The following is a 20530-nucleotide window of genomic DNA, read 5'->3' on the forward strand; positions in this document are numbered from 1 at the left end:
CTGCAGTGCATCCAGCCTGGCCTCTGTAAGTACAGTGGCCCCACACAGCCCATGAGGGCCCCCAGCTTCTTCCCCTGGGCCCCAGAGGAGCAGGCTATGATGGCTCTGAGCTATATCTCCTCCTGAACCTCGACTTGAGTGTAAAACACACCTGGCTGCCCACATACTGTGGTGGTTCCAAGGCCAGCAGGCGTCTTAACTTTCTACCTGGGCAAAGCTGCCAGCCCAGCCTTCAGCTCCCCACATGGATTAGCACAGGCTCAGTTCTAGGAGTTAGGGACTTACCAGGTAGATGGTGCAAGGCTCTGGACTCCAGACCTGCTGGGCATGGGCTGAGGCCACCAGGGCCCCAGCTGTGGGGACAGCAGGGTGAGGAGTAGGACACTGGAGCCCTGGGTGGGGTGTTAAGGCCCAGGGGTCATGAGGCAAACCTAGACGTATAGGGGTGTGATCCCAGAAGGCTCCAGGTTCCTCAGGTTTCTCTGCTCTCAAGACCCTCACTCGTTCTTACTGGAGGGTTTCTATATTTACTTTTACAAATGCAACAAGGTGGCACAGAAGGTGGGGAGAGGTGTGGGGCCTATTTACAGGGGACTTGAAGTTTGAGGTGGGAAGTTGGGGGGGGGGGGCAGGGAGGGGGAGCCTTGGCAGAGCCATAATCTTCCTATGTCATTGGCAGCCCAAGAGCAGAGTCCCACCAGTCCAAACTAGCACCCTGGGGCTCCTCCTCCCCGCAAGATGTGTTAGGTGGGGTGAGACTCTCGGCTAGGGCCCTGCTCTCGGCCTGAGTCCCGGTCCTTAGCCTCCGAGGAGGATGAGGAGGAAGAGCTGGAGCCATGGCTGCGACCTGACTGCCGGTAGGCGGTGCTCAGCTCTTGCAGCTTCTCAGCAGTTGGCCCCCACTTGGCAAAGCCAGGGTCGTTCTGCAGGAAGAGCACGGCTGTGTTGTGGACCACCTTGTAGTGCATTTCTTCCCTGCGGGCAGAGGCAGCAGCTCATGGTAGGGCTCTGCTGGCCCAATCAACCCAGCCCTCTCCCCCTGCCCTCCCTGGAAACCCACTTCTTGCAGACGTGTTGGGACCCACTGCGGTACTCATGTTCAAAGGCGGGCAGGACCAGCTGGTGGCGTTTGAAGCGGCTCTGTTCCATGCGGGTGAGCGCCGGTGTTGGGGGTTCCCGCCACTCGGGGATGAACACGATGAAGGACAGGGGCTCCGGTGAGCTCTCAAGAAGTTTCTGTGGGAGGTGGCACGGGGTGGATGTCAGAGGCTGCCCTCCAGGTGCTGGCAATCTTGCTTGCCATCCCCCACCCCAGAACAGCATACCCACCTCGAAGTGAGAGACCATGGCATCCATGAGCTCCTCGCAGAATGGAGGGTTGGCCTCAAAGGAACCACTCAGCGGGGAGAAGTCCAGGCAGGGCCTGGGGACAGAGGTGAGCATTCTAAATCCCAGAAGGCTCCAGGTTCCTCAGCTTTCTCTGCCCTCAAGACCCTCACTCGTTCTTACTGGAAGGTTTCTGTATTTACTCAGCCAGAAATAGGTGCTGCCCCCACGCTTAGGCAGCCACATTGAAGAGATGGCTCTGATGAGGCCAGAGGCCAACATTCGTCCTTCATTCGTCCTGGGGCAAGATGTGGCCATATCCATTGAACATATAAGGACAGAGAGGCTCAGGTTTGATGACCCAAGTCCACCAAGCTCATTAGTGGAGGAGCTGGAGCTCAAATCCAGCTCTGACCCCACTGCCACCATAGCACATGCCACACCCAGGAATTCCCTAGCTGCTGAGCTTTCCCTATTGCTGGCCTGGCCCTGTCTTCTTGCTGGAGACATCATCTCCTATCTGTGTTCACCTCCCCGTTAGTCTGTAAGGCTTCTGAGCTCTGTATCACCATTTCTCTTTCCTCCCAGTATTCCAAATACAGGCTAATTCACTACGAAACCCACAGGCTTGGTTGGGGGTAGGGTGTTAATAGGCTCCCAGAGGTTCAGGGATATGTCCAAGGTCACATATCTGGTGTGGTGAAAGCAGGGACCACACCCGAGATTGACTAACTCCAAAGCATTTAGAAAGCAGCTAACCAAGGTGGGATCTGCACTCTGGCTGACAGTTTCCCAGGCCTGGGCAGGGGGCCCAGTAGTCCCTGGCTCTCACCCGCGGGAGCCGAAATAGCCATCTGTGTCAGGGAAGGCAGAGCAGTACTGGCGGAAGTAGCAGTTGAGGGGTGAGGCAAAACACTCAAAGCTGACACTGAAGAGTCGGTGGAGGGCCTCGAAGACGTGTACTGGCAGCGATCCCTGCAGGCCTGTCCCCTCGTAGAGGCCTACGCCAAACATCATCTGCAGAGTGGCCACAGTCAGCATCTGGTGCTCAGTCTCCCCCTCCAGAGGAGCCCTCCCCTGCTACCCCAGGCCTATACCTGGTACCGTCGGAGAAGACACCAGACTCGGGGCAGGAACTTCTCAAAGGCAGAGTCATCAATGCAGCTATAGCGGTAAAGGAGCCACTGTGGGACAGAAAGCAGTGGGTTTCAATTCAGCACAGGTGCCTCCCTTGTCACTGGCCTCTTGCTGAGGACTCTGGGTTACGAGAGATCCAGCCCTCCCTTCTCCCACCTGTGGAGACCTGCCTCCCCCTTCCCTCAGCTCTTACCAGCTTACTGAAGTAGTTGCGGCTGACCTTGACCATCTCTCCCTTATACCGGATGCAGACCACATTATTCTCTATGTGCATCTCCACACTAGGCATGGGGGGCGCAGACACAGCTAGCCGTACTGGGTAGCAGTATACCAGGCGGGGCTCCACCTCTGGGGCCTCCACCTCCTCTGTGGACGGGGAGAACAGTGAGGGGCCACCCTGTGTCCACTGTGCCAGGGGCTTCCCACCTCATCCCAGTGACCAAGGGAGGTACGTCCCACGCCACGGAGGAGTAAGTGCAGCTCCCGACGGTTCAGTAACAAAGGACACGGCCAGGTGATTAGCAGGGGCAAGCACTGGTGGCCTGGCAATGTGCCATGCCTTGGGGCCTGGCAGGCAAGCCGGCTCAGATGCCATACAGAAGTAGAACTGCGTCACCCTCATCACAATAGTTCCAATACCTCACTTAGGGGTCTTCTGCGGCCAACCCCTTTAACTTACCACTGAATCCTCACATGATCCTATTGGCCAGGTATCATACCTCAATTTGAGAAAACTGAGGCTCACAGAGTTTGAACAAAGGTCCAACTAACTAGTTAGCCCCTGCCTTTTTCTCCCACCTTCTCTCATTACTTCGCTGTTTCCTATAAGAGTGCTGAGAACCCTGGCCAAAGAACACAGCAGGTCGTGTCCCAGACCCTGCTGGGAGGAATGAGCCACCCCAAACCAGTCTATGCCTTGAGGCTGTCTCCCTTGTCCCTTCAATCAGGGCCTAGGATAGAGCTGATGGATACAGTCCCTTCCACCTGGCTTCCTACCTGGGATGTTGTTTTCCTTGAGGATGGCAAGGTGCTTCTCTCGGATCCGTTTGACGTAATCCAGGGAGATGTGGTAGATCTTACTGCAGATGCCTTCCACAGAGTCCTTGGCCGCGGCCGAGACATGGGGGCCACACTGTTTGCGCAGATGTTCCAGGCGATCCTGGAGGAGACAGGGCTCTAGTGAGCTGGCAGGCAGGGGCGGGCTGCTGGATTGCAGCGTCCTCATTTAGAAATAGGCTCTGCTACTTATTAGCTGTCGTTAGGTCTCTGAATCTTATGTCTCACTGTTAAGGATACATGAAATACTTACCTAGCAAGGCAGTTGGAATACTAAATATGGTCATTCCTGCTAAGGGCTTAACAAGCCCCTGGCATATAGTAAGTGCCCAATAAATGCCATAATTTAATGTTGGGGTTACACTGTGCCAGATCCCATGATTCTTGGTAGGGAAACAGACAATTGGGCATAGTCCCCGTTTACAAAGCATTTGTAGTCTATTGGGGAGAAAGAACATTACAAAATGGGATCCTTCCTTGATCATTGTAGATTTGAAATTTGAGCTTTTAATAACTTGCAAGAATAATTACGGGCATTTGTAATTTTGCTGAGTCACACATGTGAAAGTCGGATGAGTGAAAATGAGTCACTCTGGCTATTGAGCACACACCTACCTTTGTCAATCTCTACGTGTCAAGTACACAGTTACTATCGTGAAGTGCGAAACCTTGTCTCTTGTGAAAAATAGTCCTGAAAAGAGAGCCCATTGCTAGTGCTGAAGAATTAAAGAAGAGATGGGTTTGGGCCAGAAAAAAAAAATGTTTTGGACACATTAAAGTAGGGAGTTGAGTTGAATCTTGTGGTAGCTCTTAAATATATGAACACACACACATCTAAGAAAAGACTGTCAGTCTGTTTCCAAAAGATGTTGATTGTTCATTAAGTTGAAAAGGCAGCTACTGATGGTAGCCAAGCACAGAATTCCATTAAGAATCTTAATGGAAATGTTCTTTGGGGAAAAGCCAGGAGCCTAGACAAACATTTCCATTCACATGAGTTTGGGGACTGATGAGTGTCAAAGGTCTGCTGAGCAGGTCGTTGTGAGGCCCTGCCCAGCCTGGGCAGGCAGAGTGGGCTTCTGGGAGGAAGTGGCCACAGAGCCTTTCCATTGACCTTACCCAGGGCCACTCACCATGTAGTCCTCCTTGGAGGCTGAGTGGTCCTTCCGCAGCCAGCTGAAGGTGTCCTCCACGTTCCACTTAACCACCTTCCTGCTGTCAGGGGATGCACTCCTGCCAGACGGCATATGGGGGACCAGCGGTTAAGTGTCTGCTCTAACCTCCTTACTCCTCCCATCCCACTTCCACTGGCATTTAGCCATCAACTCCTAGATTTACATCACAGCCTTTCTTTTGCCTTTGGGAGCTAACCCCACTTCTGCCACCAAAAGCAATGACCGCCCTGTTGAGTGTGAGCCAATGGCCTGTGAAACCAGCCCATCATCACAGACCCATCCTGCTGGGGGCAGGAGAGAGCCAAACCTGGACTCGATGAGCCGTCTGGCCGCCTCTGCGTATTTAAAAAGCAGGCGCTTGGCTTCCTCCCGGAACTTGATTCGGGATAACCTAGATTAGAGAGTGGACAGGGTTAGAGCCCTTCTATACAGAACTGGGCACAAACTAAATAGCCCTGGGTCATCCTCAGCTGTGGGGCTATACCTGATGGGAATGTCATTCATGATTTCACGAAACATGGAAGGCGACACGACTGGCTCACAGTTGCTTGGCAACATGGGGTCAGAGCCTTTGTCCACAACCTTGCGTTCCAGCATCCAGCGGTTGAAAGATTCCCGAGGGGGCTCAATGCCTGCAGAACAGGAAGACTGATGATGGTCTGAATTCAGGAGGCATTGTGTGGGCATTTGGAGGTGCAACAGGAAATAAGACATGACTGCTGCTATCAGGGGCTTCCATTCTAAGCAACATCTGACAATCACTAATTCTTTAAAGGATGTTACATAAGGTAAGAAAGGGAGGGGGATTTCTATATTTCAGCAAACTTAGGCAGATTTATTTACTAATTAAAACTACCATTTATTGTGCACTTTCCATTCCACTTACTCCTTGTAGTAATCTTGTGAGGTAGTTACTCTTTTTATGCACTTTTACAGATACATAAAAAGGCTCTGAACAGTGCCTGGCAAATAGTAAGCATTCTGAAAGTGTCAATAATTGTTTCCTGTTTTGTTACTGACCTCAGCCACCCTTTATGTAGGCACTGTTATTGTCCCTATCTTACAGATGATGGAACCCAAGTGCAGAGAGGCTAAGTGATGAGCCCAAGGTCACAGAACCAGCACTTAGTGGAACGGGGACTCCAACAGGTCTGTCCCCCTACAGCGCATGCTCAACCACTGGGCTCCAGAGTGCCATCCCCAAGCCCAACTGGCCAACCCCTGCTCCTGCTAAGGGTGGATGAAAACAGAGGAGGCCAAGGCCCAGGAGACAGTTACCTTCTCGCTGCTGGCACAGCTCCCGGTAGTGCTGCCGAAGCTTCAGGATGAGCTGGGAGCGGAGCAGCTCCACCTCAGGATGCGGGGGCAGCACCTCGGAAGGGCCCCGGTGCTTGATGACAGCATTGGTCTGGATATCTAGATCCCAGTACACCCTTGGGGGATGGAGAGGAGCAATGAGGAAAGTAGAGAAAAGGGAGGAGGGGCACCCTGCCCATCACCACAACCTCAGTCCCAGCCACCAACAATGGGTGTCCCCAAGCCAATCAACAGGGACTCACTCAGTGGGTCGGAGGAGAGCTGCCTGCTGTTTATCTTCAGGGGATGTTCCCCAAATCTTCAGTGTTGGGGTTCCTGGGATGTTGGGGGAACTGGGCACCGATGGACCTGTGGGTGTCACAGGGATTTCGATCTGGAGCAAAAGAGTCAAAGGCATCAAGTTAGAAGAGTTGGCCGATGGCTCCAGCGCTGTGTACACTGGGAAGCTGTGCACTGGGCTCCCCTCCTGACTAACCTGACAATGCCCAGCCCTTGCAGGGAACCTGCTAGCTGCCTACCAGGAAGCTGCAGACACTCACCTTGGGCTTCTTCACACCATTGCCGCTTGGCTGCTCTTCTGAGAGCTGCCGCTTTCGGGACTTGTTCTCAGCTGGAGGGGTTTCCACCAAGCTTGAGTCTTGGGGCAGTGGGGTCGCATTCAGCCCCAAAGGGTCCGACTGGAGGAGGGAGACCAGCAGAGTTGCAACCAGAGCCAGCAGCTTAGGAGTCCCAGCACTGCGGAATCCTGATGGCCCCCCACCCCCTGCTCCTCCTCCTCGGAGAAGAACAGGGGGCTGGGATGCAGGACACTGGGTACTACTCCTGCCTGCTACTTGCAACTGTGTGACCTTGGGAGTTACTTCCCTTCCTAATCCCCTCACCTTCAAAATGGCCGTGATACCTCACCACTGAGATGATGATTAAACAAGTCAATGAACATGACCAGCTTAATGTGACATCTGGCATGAGGTCAGCACTCAACATGTTAGTGTTTTCCTTAAGAACCAAAATGAAAGTCAGGAATGAAGGGAAAATTCAAGAAATGCTTATTTTTTAAAAAGCAAGGCCCTGTGATGGAACTCCTTTGGTGACAGAATATGCAAGTGACGGTGGGCAGTGGGGCCCTGAAATCACATCAGGTACAAACCCTGCTCTGCCTCTTACTGGCTGTGAGGTCTTGGGCCAGTCATTTCGCCTCTCTGAGCCTCAATGTCTTCATCTGCAAAATGGGAATGCCTACTGGCTTGACTGTTTCTAAGAAAAGAAAGACTGCCCAAACTGACAGGGATCCAGAAGCCCATGCTCCCACCAGACTGCCCGTACCTCCCTTACCACAATGACATCGAAGTTCCCAGAATGCGCGTGCCCTCCCCTTACCACTTTCCCTTAACCAACCTTCTTATCTTAACCACTAATTCAGAGAAGCATTCAGAAAACCCCACCCACCCCCAGACCCAGTCAGGATCCCTGATGCACTCTAACATCCTCCTTCACAGAAGTGCCACGTTGTAATCCTAGTAGTCCCCTCCAGTAGATCCCTGAGTTCAAGGGCAGGACCATGTCTTTCTTGTTCGCACTGCATCCCAAGCACAGTGCCCAACATGTAGTACAAATTCAGTATCACGCTAGTATAGTCTGTTTATATGCCAGTCTCCCTATATGAGTCTAGGTTCCATGAGATGGGGACTGTGTCTGTTTGTTGTCATAGTACCCCCAGAACTAGGCACATAATAGTGTTCAGGGTACATCTGGGGAAGATCCCGATGCCAAAGGCTGCTGTGAGACCCCTACCCGAGGCTGGAACTTACAATAACGTCATGCTGGCCCAGCACGGGCATCTCCCACAGAGACTGGTTGGTGAATCTGTTAAAGTAGTAGGGCCGGTTCTCCCTCCTGCTCCAGCACTTCTCCCAGCCCGCATGTACCAGCTCCTCTGCAAGCAAGCATGGAACCCAGCCTGGGTCAGGGCTCCTGGGACACCCTTCTGACCCCACCACCCTGCCACTGCCCCTTGCCAGTACCTGGGAGGTCCTGTACCAGGCGGATGGGCTTTGGAGAAGAGGGCTGGCTCTGATTGGAGGTGCCTGGGGAGTGACTCAGCAAGGATGCTTCCTCCCGGGGGCTGCCGTGATTCTCATTGGCCATCTCAGCACCCACACCAGACCTGCCACACAGAGGACCAAAGGGTGTCAGGGCCATCAGGGCATGGAGGTCACTTCCACCCACCACCCAGCAATTACAACCTAGAGGGCCCCAGTGACCACCTGCAGATGTGGAGAAATCAGTCCCGTCCCGTCCTGGAGGGACAGCATGGTGCCATAGGAGCCCTGGAATCGAAGCTGCAGTTCCTCAACTGTAAAATGGGTGTACTCCTATTGCTCCTTCTGCCTGAAGTATGCTTTCCCCAATTCTCTGCCTGGCTTGCCACTAGGTTCTCATCCTCCAGGAAGCCTTCCTTGGCTCTTCCCTCCCCAAGCAAGGCGGTCAGAGCCCCTCCTCAGGGCTATAAACATCTACATTGTAGCACTCAGAGTCTGGTCTATGAGCTGGGTTTTTCTCCCCATTAAACTGTCATAACTCCCAGGACTGGGAATTGGATCCACTTTAGCTCTCTCCAGAGTGCTCAGCAGGGTACCTGTACCCAGCAGGAGGTCTATTTATACTGAAAATATTTACAAAGCAGCAAGTGACAAGACAGAACAGGGTCTATCTTTGAGAAGCTATTCCCACAAGAAGGAACTGTAACTCCTCTTTCCTGCTCCTATCCAGTAAAATCTAATTGGCACAAAGCACACCCCAGAAGGGACATGACATCTAAATAGATGCCTCATTTTACACTACAGGGCGGGAAGCAGGAAGCAATCTGTTGCTAAAAGAACCAGTGGAACTGAGAAGGAATGTTGAATTCAGTCCTTCATAATCTCCAGGTGAAATTTTATTTAAATACCAGGAAGGAGGTCAGCTCCTTCAGATGTGTATTACCTGCTAACCCCACCCAAAATACACCCAACACGTCTCGATGAACAAAGTAGTTCCCAACCTGGCCGTTAGACTCCTAGATGGCCAACTGTGACCAGACTGGTGATCCTAATGGTGTTTTCAATATGTCACAATACCCCAAAGAAATCAAACATACCCACCAAAAGACCACAAAGGCACATTTAAACATCAGTTATCTTTGCTTGCTGAAATTTTATCAATTCACTGTGGTCACACTGATTATCTCATGCTGATCAGAAGCTCTGATTGGCTGTTGACAACATCATAGGAATCACTGGGACATTGATTTTATTGTACACTCAGTCGGAGACATCTTTTGTTAATTTGGAAAGGGAGAAGTGAATGGTTGTTTCATTGGTACAGTTTGGCAAATAAAAATGCAGGAAGCAAAAGGACATCCATACAACAAAAAGGGGCCATGATAACAAAAAGGTTTGGAATCACTGACCAAGGGGAGAAAAAGATGTAGTTGCCTTGATTCTCTGCGGAACAGGGGTTCCTGGTGCCTTGGGGCTGAGCCCACAGGTCTCAAGGCTGAACGAGTTCCCTCTTTTCTCACCCTCCAAGGTCTGCAATACTAGCATGAGAGGATTTTCTTCTCCGGCCGGGTGGACCCCGAGTCACAGGGTCCCACAGAGGCAGGGAAGAGGCCTGCAGAAAGGCTCAGCACGTGGGTGGGCTGGTCAGCAGTGGAGTGAACGGGGGCCCAGGGAATTCCTTGCATCAGCAACTGCAGAGCAAATAGAAGAAAATAGTCACAGACCTGTGAAACACTGCAGAGCAGGGACAACAAGATGGGCGAATTGGAAGCCTCCAGGACAGGGTAGGACACACTGTGGGGGAGCTAGGGACTCAGGGAATAAAAATGGTACTTCTCAAGCTTCCCAACCTAACAGGTTCACCCTCTTAGACATGCAGTCTATAGTCGCATAGAGCTCCGTGTTGATGAGGGCCCTGGGCCTAATTTAATGTTTTACTGTCACTGTCTTAAAATATTTAAATTTTTAACAAGGGGCCCACATTTTCATTTTGCACACTGGACCCTTCAAATTGCCCTGCCAACTGAAGTATCCCTAAGACAAGAGAAAAGTGAACAACCATACATATCACAGATTGAGGGCAAGTTCAAAGCCACCCACACTTCTTTGAACTAAGTCTTTAACGAACACACACATATGCAAATGCATTATATAACAGTGTGTTCATCTTTATTGAAAACTATTTTCCCCAAGAAACACTGTGTGATACTGATGCACCAGTTAGATTAGCTATGCGGAGGCGGCACAGCAGCACAGTTAATGAAGCCAAATGGGGACACTGCAGTGTTTCCAAAACCCGCTATGCATAAGAACCAGGTGGCTTGTAAAAAAAAAATCAGATTCCTGTCCCTCACTCCACATCTCAGGAGTCAGAAATGGGGAGGGGAGGTACACAAGAATTTGTGTGTTTTTTAAATGAACGTGAAGAGTGGGACTGAGAGATGGGATGACCAACCTTTTTGCTTTATACCATTTCAAATCTTTAGCAATTTTTTACAATTAAAAATTTTTTTAAAATTTCCCAGCTGATTTGGATGCAGCAGGTCATTTATCAAAGCACCAGTGGGGCCCGACCGGCATGGCTCAGTAGTTGAGCACCCACCTATGAGCCAGGAGGTCACAGTTGGATTCCTGGTTAGGGCACATGCCTGGGTTTCGAGTTCCATCGTGCAGGAGGCAGCCAATCAATGATTCTCTCTCATCATTGACTTTACTATCTCTCTATCCCTCTGACAGCAATCAAAAAAAAAATTTTTTTAAGTACTAGCTGGGGTTGGGCAGACCCAAGTTCCAGAACCTTCGGCTACTTTCCAATTTATAAGCCGCATTCAATCTCTATGGTCTCTATGCCTAGAGTCTAGCATATTTACAGCCTCAGTAAAAGACAAATATTATTATTAAAATGGCGTTTTTATTGATTCTGTAGCTCGCTGGCCGCCAGCATACCGCAGTTTGACAGCCAAGCAGTTTAAGGATGAACTGTATCAGCGCAACCAACCAAAGAAACCCACCAGAACAGAGGGTCCATTCCAGGACTGGAGAAAGATGGGGGGCGGGATCATCTCAGGAAAACACCAATCAGAATCCTCCAGCCCAGTAGGGCGGGGTCAAAGGACTTGCAAAGTGCGCAGGTGCGGGGGCGCGCGAAGGAGGGGCGACCCCCAGCGCGCGCACACCTTCCCCTCTCCCCCCCACCCCAGCGGGGGCGGGCTGTTTGGCGCGCGCGCGCCGGCCCATCTCCCGGGCTCCGCCCCCCGCCCTGCCGCGCGCTCCCGCCCCCGGGCTGAGGCGACTCAGAGTCGGAGCCCGACACAAAGGCGGTGGCAGCGGCAGCAGCGGAGGGGCCTTAGAGGCCGCTTCGCCAGGGCTCTCCGGGCCCACCTCCCTCACCCAGGCCACCGGCCCGGCCGCCCACCCTCGGGCCTAAGATGGCGGCGGCGGCAGAGACGAAGCAAGCGGTGGCTCCGAGTGAAAAGCGTCGGAGAGGCCACCACCGTCCGGCTTCGGACTCCCGGATCCTGGCACGGCTCGCAGCGGTACCATGGCTTCCCGGCGCTCTTACCTGCCCGAAGCGGACTCGAGGGGATGCGGCTATACGTTCTGCTCGGCCGCCCGTTTTGCCGCCTCCGCCTCTCCCTCCCCAGCGCCGCTCCCGCCATCTTGTGTCCCGGGCCGGGACTCCGCGCTGCGCATGCGCTGGTACCGCCTCTGAGGGACCTCGCCGCTCCCGGCCGCCATCTTGAGTGTGGCAGGACAGTCCGGGTCCTCAAACCCCGCTTCTTTTCGGCCCCCTCCTCTACCTCCCGTTTTTCCATGCTTTTCCATGCGGGTCTGAGGAGGGGGGAGGCAGCTTTGCGGGCCCTGGGGTATGGATAGAGGAAGGAACGAACTCACAAGCACGCTCCCTGCCTCAGTTTCCCACGCGGGCACGCCCGCTGAGCGGAAGGACCCGGGTGGGCGGTGCGCCGGCGGGATTGGATTGAGTGTGCGCACCAGGGGGCGCGGGCGGGTTTGAAACCAACTGAGGCCCGGCTCCGACGCCGGCCCGAGGGCGGAGTCCTGGTGACGTAGGCGCGAACGTAATGTGGACCGGGGTCCTAGCCCCGGTGCTGCTCTGCCGCTTCTCTGGGCCTCTTACAGCCACTTTCCATATCCAGGATGCATGCAAATTCAATCGCCCATAATGAGGCTGCACAGGTTATAAGTGCCCTTGAGTAGAAGAAAGAACAGCTGTGGGAGACAATAAAGATGGCTTTGCTGGTTGCAACTGGCTAATTCTATATATAAATATTTTACACTGTTGCCCGACCGGTGTGGCTCAGTGGTTGAGCGTCTACCGTCTACCCAGGAATCAGGAGGTTCATGGATTCCCCGTCAGAGCACATGCCCGGGTTGCGCTTGACCCCGGAAGGGGGCGTGCAGTAGGCAGCCGATGGATGTTTCTCATGGATGTTTCTATTCTCCCTCTCTGAAATCAGTTAAAACATTTTTTAAAAAATCTTACACTGTAAAATAATGGCTTTGGACAAAGTTGAGAAATTGTCAACTAAATGCATGTGAGGGGCATTCTAACACTGACATTTATGGCCACTAGTTGCTTTGCAAATCTTCACTGAGACCTCAAACCAGCTACAAAAGGTAGGCCCTCAGGAGACTAGCGGTTGCTAGGTGCCCGGGTCCCTGCTCCATGCAGAATTCTTTGGTAGAGGCCCGCCGACTCACTAGCTCCACCTTCTGGTCTCAAGTGTGTCGACTTGGCAGTGGAAGACAAAAGGGCCCCCTGCTATTCTACTTGAGCTTCCCATGTGGAGCCAGAGGCTGCAGATAACCACCTGGGCAGCCTTTCTGGTGTCCATAGTGTCTGACCCCATGCAGCTTGGTGAGTGTCAAAACTGGAGGCAGTAGTATGAATAGTAAATGAACTAGGGTTCTCGCCCTAGCCAGTTTTGCTCAGTGGGTAGAGTGGCGGCCTGCGGACCTGAAGGGTCCCAGGTTGATTCCGGTCAGGGTACAAACGGGTTGCGGGCTCGATCCCCAGTAGGGGGCGTGCAGGAGGTAGCCGATCAATGATTCTCATCATTGATGTTTCTCTCTCTTCCTCTCTGAAATCAATAGAAATATATTTAATAAATAGCCCTACCCAGATAACCCAAGGCGGAGTGGCGCAGTTTGGAGCATTGTCCCATCCAACAGGGTGGAGGTTCCATTCGGTCAGGGCACATACCTGGGTTGCAGGAGGCATGTTGATGTTTCTCCCTCCTTCCTCTCTCTCTAAAAATTAAATTGTTCTCAAGAATAGTATATACACAGCCCTGGCTGCTATTGCTCAGTTGTTTGGAGCCTTGTCCTGCACACGGTAAGGTCATGGGTTCGATGCCCAGTCAGGGCATGTATCTAGATTGCTGGTTCAGTCCCCAGTTAGGACGCCTGGGGAAGTAAACCAATCGATGTTTCTCTCTCTCCTCTCTAAATCAATAAACATGTCAAAAAAAAAAAAGAAAGAAAAAGAATAGCACACATACAGAAGTGTGCACAAAACAGAAATGTATTTGTCACAAAGTGAACACCTGGGTAAAACACTCAAGTTATTGTCAAGCAGAATCCCCCAATGGGGCAGTCTCCCCACTATTTCTGTGATAATCATTTCCTTGTTTTTACAGGTTTGTCACCTAAGCAAGAACCCTAAACACTAGTCTTGTCTGCCTGTTCCTTCAACTTGATATAAGTGGAATTATACAGTCCCATTTTGTGCCTTCTTTTGCTCAACATTGCATTTCCAAGACCCATCCATGTTGCATGTAGCTATGATTAGTTCATTTTCATTGCTGTATTCTGACTTCCAATGTATATCTACTATTGGGGGGTATTTGAAGCTTTCTACCTCATATCTGTCTTCTGAATTATTATAGTAGTCTCCAAACTGGTCTTCTGTTCCTCCAACCTTGCTTCTTTCCTAGTGCATAATCCACCCAGCAGCCACAGGACTCTTGTTAAGTTTGATCATATTATAAATCTGATCAAGTCACCCTGGGCTTAAAACCTTTGAATGCCTCATCAATGCCTCATCAATTGTCCCAAACTTGGCTCACAAGGCCACAATTATAATGAGATACCATGGCAGTGCGTTTGTGATGGGCTGTGCCAAGCACTTTACATACAGTCATGTTATTCACAACCTAGACCTTCAAACCATCTCTCCTTCATCCAGTCCCAGCCATCTTGAACTACCTCCGTGTACCAGGTTGTCTCTTGACCCTGGGCCTTTGCATGTGCTCTTCCTCTCCTTGTCTCAATCAGCCTTCAAGTCTTAGCTTACAGGTCACCTCCACCAGGCAGCCTTCCCTGAACTTACCTCCACCAAGGCTAGGGCAGGTCCCCTCTTCTGTATCTCCATATCGACCTGTGCTCTGGGTCTGTTCCCTTTTTTTAGAGAGAGAGAAGGAGGGAGACAGAGACAGAAACATCAACGTGAGAGAGTAATATTAATCGGTTACCTCCAGTACATGCCCCAACCGGGTATGTACCCTAACTTGAAATTGAACCTGAGACCTTTCGGAGCATGGGACAACAATCCAACTGCACCACACGGGCCAGGGCTGTGTCCATTTTTTCATCCGCCAGGCTGTGACAGCTTAAGGGCAGGGCCAGGGCTAGTTTTCCCCTTTGGCCTCAGGCCCAGTGCCATGCCTGACACTAAATATTTGTCGACTGTGGGCAGACTACACTGGGTTGAGTGTGGGTGACTTTTTCGGGTATCCCTGTTTCTATTCCGGGCTCTGGTTTCTGTGATGGGAACACCAAGGCAGTGCCCTTTGGGATGCCAAGAAAAGCACGAGCTACCCAGTTTGGCAGAGTCCCTGCATCCTCCACTCCTGAAATGGGGGTGAGCAGTTGAGCAAAGATCCTGGGGCTTTCAAGCACTCTGTCAACTTTTCTGGACTAAGAAGCCTCTCTGAGCAGCAGGTCTGGGTTGGGAGAGAGGGTTGGGAAAAAGCAGGGCTTCTCCAGCGAAAGTCAGTCCTGGCTGGGAGCCAGCCTCAATGAAGGACAAAGCAGAAATATAAACATACAGGCCGAGGCCACCACATATCTTCACCCCCTCGTTCTTTTCCACGAGGGCAAGCAGCAGCTGGGAGGGCACTGCATGTTTCAGCCCCCGAGGTCCTGGCGGTGAGGAAGGAGAGCGCCAGCATGACCCTGTTCCCGGCTGCCCGTCCAGGCTGGCCTGAGCCCCATACCACCAGGAGGCCGCATGAAGGCAGTCTCCAAAGGGAGTGGGCCTGGCTCCAGGAAGGCGATGAAAGGGAGGCTTCCACCCCAAACTGCGGTTTCTGCAGGGAGTGGCGCTCTGGCCATTCTGGGGAAGCCACTCAGGCCACGAATAGATGAGGGGACTGGGGCGTCTCCTCTGGCCTTCCAGCCTCTGTCAGTGTCTGATGTGGTGTCCTGCTCCCTTTCACTTCCTCGCTGGGCTGGGCCCGATGTGTGTTGGGGCCTGTCCTGGAACCTTGAGAACCAGCGCTAAAGAAGGCAGGCTCTTCGCCCTCAGGGAGTCCACACAGGAGTGGGAGAAGCAGACACATAAGCTCTTAGCTGCAGGGAGTATGTCCAGGGGGTGGGCATGCAAAGGAGAAGACTTCACAAGAGGTGATGGGGAGCTGAACCTGCTGAAAGAATGGGGTTTTCCAGGTGGCAAGGAAGGGGGAGGATGCAGCCTGCACCAGATCCTGGAGGTGTGGACAGGTACAGTACGTTGGGAGAATGAATCAGCCTGAGCACAGCCAGGGACCGGAGAAGGTAGAGGTCGAACCAGGCATGGAACCCCAATTCAGTTTCTGTGCTGGGTTAGCGCTCAGCCTCCCCAGGTGGTGGTTGAGACATCTCAGGATCGGGGTGGATGTCCTGCCACCATCCTGCCCACTCCCCCTGATGCCCACTCCCCCTGATGCCCACTCCCTCTGATGCCCACTCCCCCTGATGTCCACTCCCCCTGATGCCCACTCCCTCTGATGCCCACTCCCCCTGATGCCCACTCCCCCTGATGCCCACTCCCTCTGATCTCCACTCCCCCTGATGTCCACTCCACCTGATGCCCACTCCCCCTGATGCCCACTCCCTCTGATCTCCACTCCCCCTGATGCCCACTCCCCCTGATGCCCACTCCCTCTGATCTCCACTCCCCCTGATGTCCACTCCACCTGATGTCCACTCCCCCTGATGCCACTCCCTCTGATGCCCACTCCCCCTGATGCCCACTCCCTCTGATGTCCACTCCCCCTGATGCCCACTCCCTCTGATGCCCACTCCCCCTGATGTCCACTCCCCCTGATGCCCACTCCCCCTGATGTCCACTCCCCCTGATGCCCACTCCCTCTGATGCCCACTCCCCCTGATGTCCACTCCCCCTGATGCCCACTCCCCCTGATGTCCACTCCACCTGATGCCCACTCCCTCTGATGCCCACTCCCCCTGATGCCCACTCCCTCTGATGCCCACTCCCCCTGATGTCCACTCCCTCTGATGTCCACTCCCTCTGATGTCCACTCCCTCTGATGTCCACTCCACCTGATGCCCACTCCCCCTGATGTCCACTCCCCCTGATGCCACTCCCTCTGATGTCCATTCCCTCTGATGCCCACTCCCTCTGATGTCCACTCCCTCTGATGCCCACTCCCCCTGATGCCCACTCCCTCTGATGCCCACTCCCCCTGATGTCCACTCCCCCTGATGCCCACTCCCTCTGATGCCCACTCCCCCTGATGCCCACTCCCTCTGATGCCCACTCCCCCTGATGCCCACTCCCTCTGATGCCCACTCCCCCTGATGTCCACTCCCCCTGATGTCCACTCCCTCTGATGCCCACTCCCCCTGATGCCCACTCCCTCTGATGTCCACTCCCCCTGATGTCCACTCCCCCTGATGTCCACTCCCCCTGATGCCCACTCCCCCTGATGCCCACTCCCTCTGATGTCCACTCCCCCTGATGCCCACTCCCCCTGATGCCCACTCCCCCTGATGCCCACTCCCTCTGATGCCCACTCCCCCTGATGCCCACTCCCTCTGATGCCCACTCCCCCTGATGTCCACTCCCCCTGATGTCCACTCCCCCTGATGCCCACTCCCCCTGATGTCCACTCCCCCTGATGCCCACTCCCCCTGATGCCCACTCCCCCTGATGCCCACTCCCCCTGATGTCCACTCCCTCTGATGCCCACTCCCCCTGATGCCCATTCCCTCTGATGCCCACTCCCCCTGATGCCCACTCCCCCTGATGCCCACTCCCCCTGATGTCCACTCCCCCTGATGCCCACTCCCCCTGATGCCCACTCCCTCTGATGCCCACTCCCCCTGATGTCCACTCCCTCTGATGCCCACTCCCTCTGATGTCCACTCCCTCTGATGCCCACTCCCCCTGATGCCCACTCCCCCTGATGTCCACTCCCCCTGATGCCCACTCCCCCTGATGTCCACTCCCCCTGATGCCCACTCCCTCTGATGCCCACTCCCTCTGATGCCCACTCCCCCTGATGCCCACTCCCCCTGATGTCCACTCCACCTGATGTCCACTCCCCCTGATGCCACTCCCCCTGATGCCCACTTCCCCTGATGCCCACTCCCCCTGATGCCCACTCCCTCTGATGCCCACTCCCCCTGATGTCCACTCCCCCTGATGTCCACTCCCCCTGATGCCCACTCCCTCTGATGTCCACTCCCCCTGATGCCCACTCCCCCTGATGTCCACTCCCCCTGATGCCCACTCCCTCTGATGCCCACTCCCCCTGATGCCCATTCCCTCTGATGCCCACTCCCTCTGATGTCCACTCCCCCTGATGCCCACTCCCCCTGATGCCCACTCCCCCTGATGCCCACTCCCCCTGATGCCCACTCCCTCTGATGCCCACTCCCTCTGATGTCCACTCCCCCTGATGCCCACTCCCCCTGATGTCAACTCCCGCTGATGCCCACTCCCCCTGATGTCCACTCCCTCTGATGTCCACTCCCTCTGATGTCCACTCCCCCTGATGCCCACTCCCCCTGATGTCCACTCCCTCTGATGCCCACTCCCCCTGATGTCCACTCCCTCTGATGCCCACTCCCCCTGATGTCCACTCCCTCTGATGTCCACTCCCCCTGATGTCCACTCCCTCTGATGTCCACTCCCCCTGATGCCCACTCCCTCTGATGCCCACTCCCCCTGATGCCCACTCCCTCTGATGCCCACTCCCTCTGATGCCCACTCCCCCTGATGTCCACTCCCTCTGATGTCCACTCCCTCTGATGTCCACTCCCCCTGATGCCCACTCCCTCTGATGCCCACTCCCCCTGATGTCCACTCCCCCTGATGCCCACTCCCTCTGATGCCCACTCCCTCTGATCTCCACTCCCCCTGATGTCCACTCCACCTGATGCCCACTCCCTCTGATGTCCACTCCCCCTGATGCCCACTCCCCCTGATGCCCACTCCCCCTGATGCCCACTCCCTCTGATCTCCACTCCCCCTGATGTCCACTCCACCTGATGTCCACTCCCCCTGATGCCACTCCCTCTGATGCCCACTCCCCCTGATGCCCACTCCCTCTGATGTCCACTCCACCTGATGCCCACTCCCTCTGATGTCCACTCCCCCTGATGCCCACTCCCTCTGATGCCCACTCCCCCTGATGTCCACTCCCCCTGATGCCCACTCCCTCTGATGCCCACTCCCCCTGATGTCCACTCCCTCTGATGTCCACTCCCTCTGATGTCCACTCCACCTGATGCCCACTCCCCCTGATGTCCACTCCCCCTGATGCCCACTCCCTCTGATGCCCACTCCCCCTGATGCCCACTCCCCCTGATGTCCACTCCCCCTGATGCCCACTCCCTCTGATGTCCACTCCCTCTGATGCCCACTCCCCCTGATGCCCACTCCCCCTGATGCCCACTCCCCCTGACGCCCACTCCCCCTGATGCCCACTCCCCCTGATGTCCGCTCCCCCTGATGCCCACTCCCCCTGATGCCCACTCCCCCTGATGCCCACTCCCCCTGATGCCCACTCCCCCTGACGCCCACTCCCTCTGACGTCCACTCCACCTGATGCCCACTCCCTCTGATGCCCACTCCCCCTGATGCCCACTCCCCCTGATGCCCACTCCCCCTGACGCCCACTCCCTCTGACGTCCACTCCCCCTGATGCCCACTCCCCCTGATGCCCACTCCCCCTGATGCCCACTCCCTCTGATGCCCATTTTTCTATTTTGGGCAGAGTGACCAGGAGCCATGGTGTTTACACCCATATGAGCCGAGTCAGCAGAATTAAATTTCAGACTTCTTCAAAAAAAGAAGTCAGGGTGACAGCTGGCAGCTTCCTGAAATTCTGAGATCAGAGGAAATGTTGACTTAGAGCCCCAGTGGGGGTTGGAGGGAGGATACCAGCTGAGCGTGGTCCCAGTTGAGGGGTTCCCAGGACACTTGGCTTCTAACCCAGAGATCTCAGTCCTGGCTGGGAAGAGCCTTTGAACAGCTTTATTGGGATGTAATTTGCATACCACTAGATTCGCTGTCACCAAAAGACAGTTCAGTGACTGAGTAAATTTACACAGTTGTGCAGCCATCACCACAGCTCAGTCCTAGATTCCCATCACCCAGAGCTCTTGTGACTGTTTACAGTCAACCCCTCTCTGCAGCCGCCATCCCAGGCTAACCCACTAACCTGCTTTCTGTCTTGATAGAGTTGCCTTTTGCAGACCTTTCATATGGATGAGATCATACAAAATGTAGTCTATATGTCTTGCCTCTTATTTTGCATAATGTATTTGAGATTCATACATGTGCATAGCTTGTATCAGGAGTTCATATTTTTATATTGCTGGACAGTCTTCCATTGTATTGATAGTCACATTTTGTTTATCTGTTTACCAGCTGGTGGACATTTGGGTTGGTTGCACTATTATGAATAAAGCTGCTGTGAACATTCATGTACAAGTGTCTGTGCGAGCATACATTTTCCTTTTTGTTGGGTGGACGATACAGGATAAGGGTGGGGGCATCTTATCGGGACCTCGGAGTGGAATTGCTGTAGAATAAATGTATGTTTAACTTTATAAGGAACTGCCCAATGTTTTCCAAACCCCGTTGCACTATTTCAACGTGCCTAGCAGTAAAGTATGAGGGTTCTTGCCAATACTTGTTATTGTTGGTCTTTTTTATTACGCCCTGCTGAGGAACTTTTTTTTAAAGAACAGTTTATTGATTTTTTAGAGAGAAACATCGATGTGAGTGCTCAACAACCATCAGCTGCCTCCTGCACACCCCCTACCAGGGGTCGAGCCAGCAACCCGGGCATGTGCCCTTGATCAGGAGCCCAACCAACAACCTCCTGGTGCCCCGGAGGAGGCCCAGCTGAGCCACACCGTCGAGGGCCTGCTGAAAAACACTCACGGATACCGGGCTCCATCCCAAACCAATTAAACCAGAATCTTGGGGTTCGGGGCCCAGGC

The 20530-nt window shown here is 53.8% G+C and overlaps 1 protein-coding gene and 1 long non-coding RNA gene across 6 annotated transcripts; one reads left to right on the forward strand and one right to left on the reverse strand.

The window, feature by feature from the left end:
• Positions 1–23: 23 nt before the first annotated feature.
• On the reverse strand, positions 24–12889 carry PCIF1 (phosphorylated CTD interacting factor 1). 5 transcript variants are annotated; one of them, XM_079785265.1, is made up of 17 exons: positions 11613–12886; positions 9152–9741; positions 8033–8175; positions 7820–7944; positions 6551–6688; positions 6254–6384; positions 5973–6127; positions 5179–5326; positions 5002–5085; positions 4653–4752; positions 3460–3622; positions 2657–2829; positions 2424–2510; positions 2159–2343; positions 1330–1423; positions 1061–1236; positions 24–975 (listed from the first exon to the last, which is right to left on the reverse strand). In XM_079785265.1, exons 2-17 carry the CDS (start codon positions 9178–9180, stop codon positions 744–746), a joined length of 2163 nt encoding a protein of 720 aa, XP_079641391.1. In that variant the 5' UTR covers positions 9181–9741; positions 11613–12886; the 3' UTR covers positions 24–743. The 5 variants fall into 5 exon arrangements, with proteins under 5 accessions (XP_079641391.1, XP_079641389.1, XP_079641388.1 ...); XM_079785263.1 differs by having other exon boundaries at positions 1061–1423; positions 9571–9741; positions 11613–12889; XM_079785262.1 differs by having other exon boundaries at positions 1061–1423; positions 9460–9741; positions 11613–12889.
• LOC307107769 lies at positions 1050–5891 on the forward strand. The gene is made up of 3 exons (XR_013814255.1): positions 1050–1153; positions 5289–5482; positions 5761–5891. It is a non-coding gene; the product is annotated as an uncharacterized lncRNA (long non-coding RNA).
• Positions 12890–20530: the final 7641 nt, after the last annotated feature.

The sequence above is a fragment of the Cnephaeus nilssonii genome, assembly GCF_951640355.1.
Source record: "Cnephaeus nilssonii genome assembly, chromosome: 11".
Classification (NCBI taxonomy): domain Eukaryota; kingdom Metazoa; phylum Chordata; class Mammalia; order Chiroptera; family Vespertilionidae; genus Cnephaeus; species Cnephaeus nilssonii.

Bases quoted from the DNA above. Each gene is read 5' to 3' on its own strand.
- PCIF1 (XM_079785261.1), bottom strand. From the start codon at position 9,180: ATGTTTAAATGTGCCTTTGTGGTCTTTTG. The intron at 4,753-5,001 runs GTTTGGCTCTCT...GCCGTCTGGCAG, and splicing joins AGACGGCTCATCGAGTCCAG to GAGTGCATCCCCTGACAGCA. The intron at 1,424-2,158 runs GTGAGAGCCAGG...CTCTGTCCCCAG, and splicing joins GGCTATTTCGGCTCCCGCGG to GCCCTGCCTGGACTTCTCCC.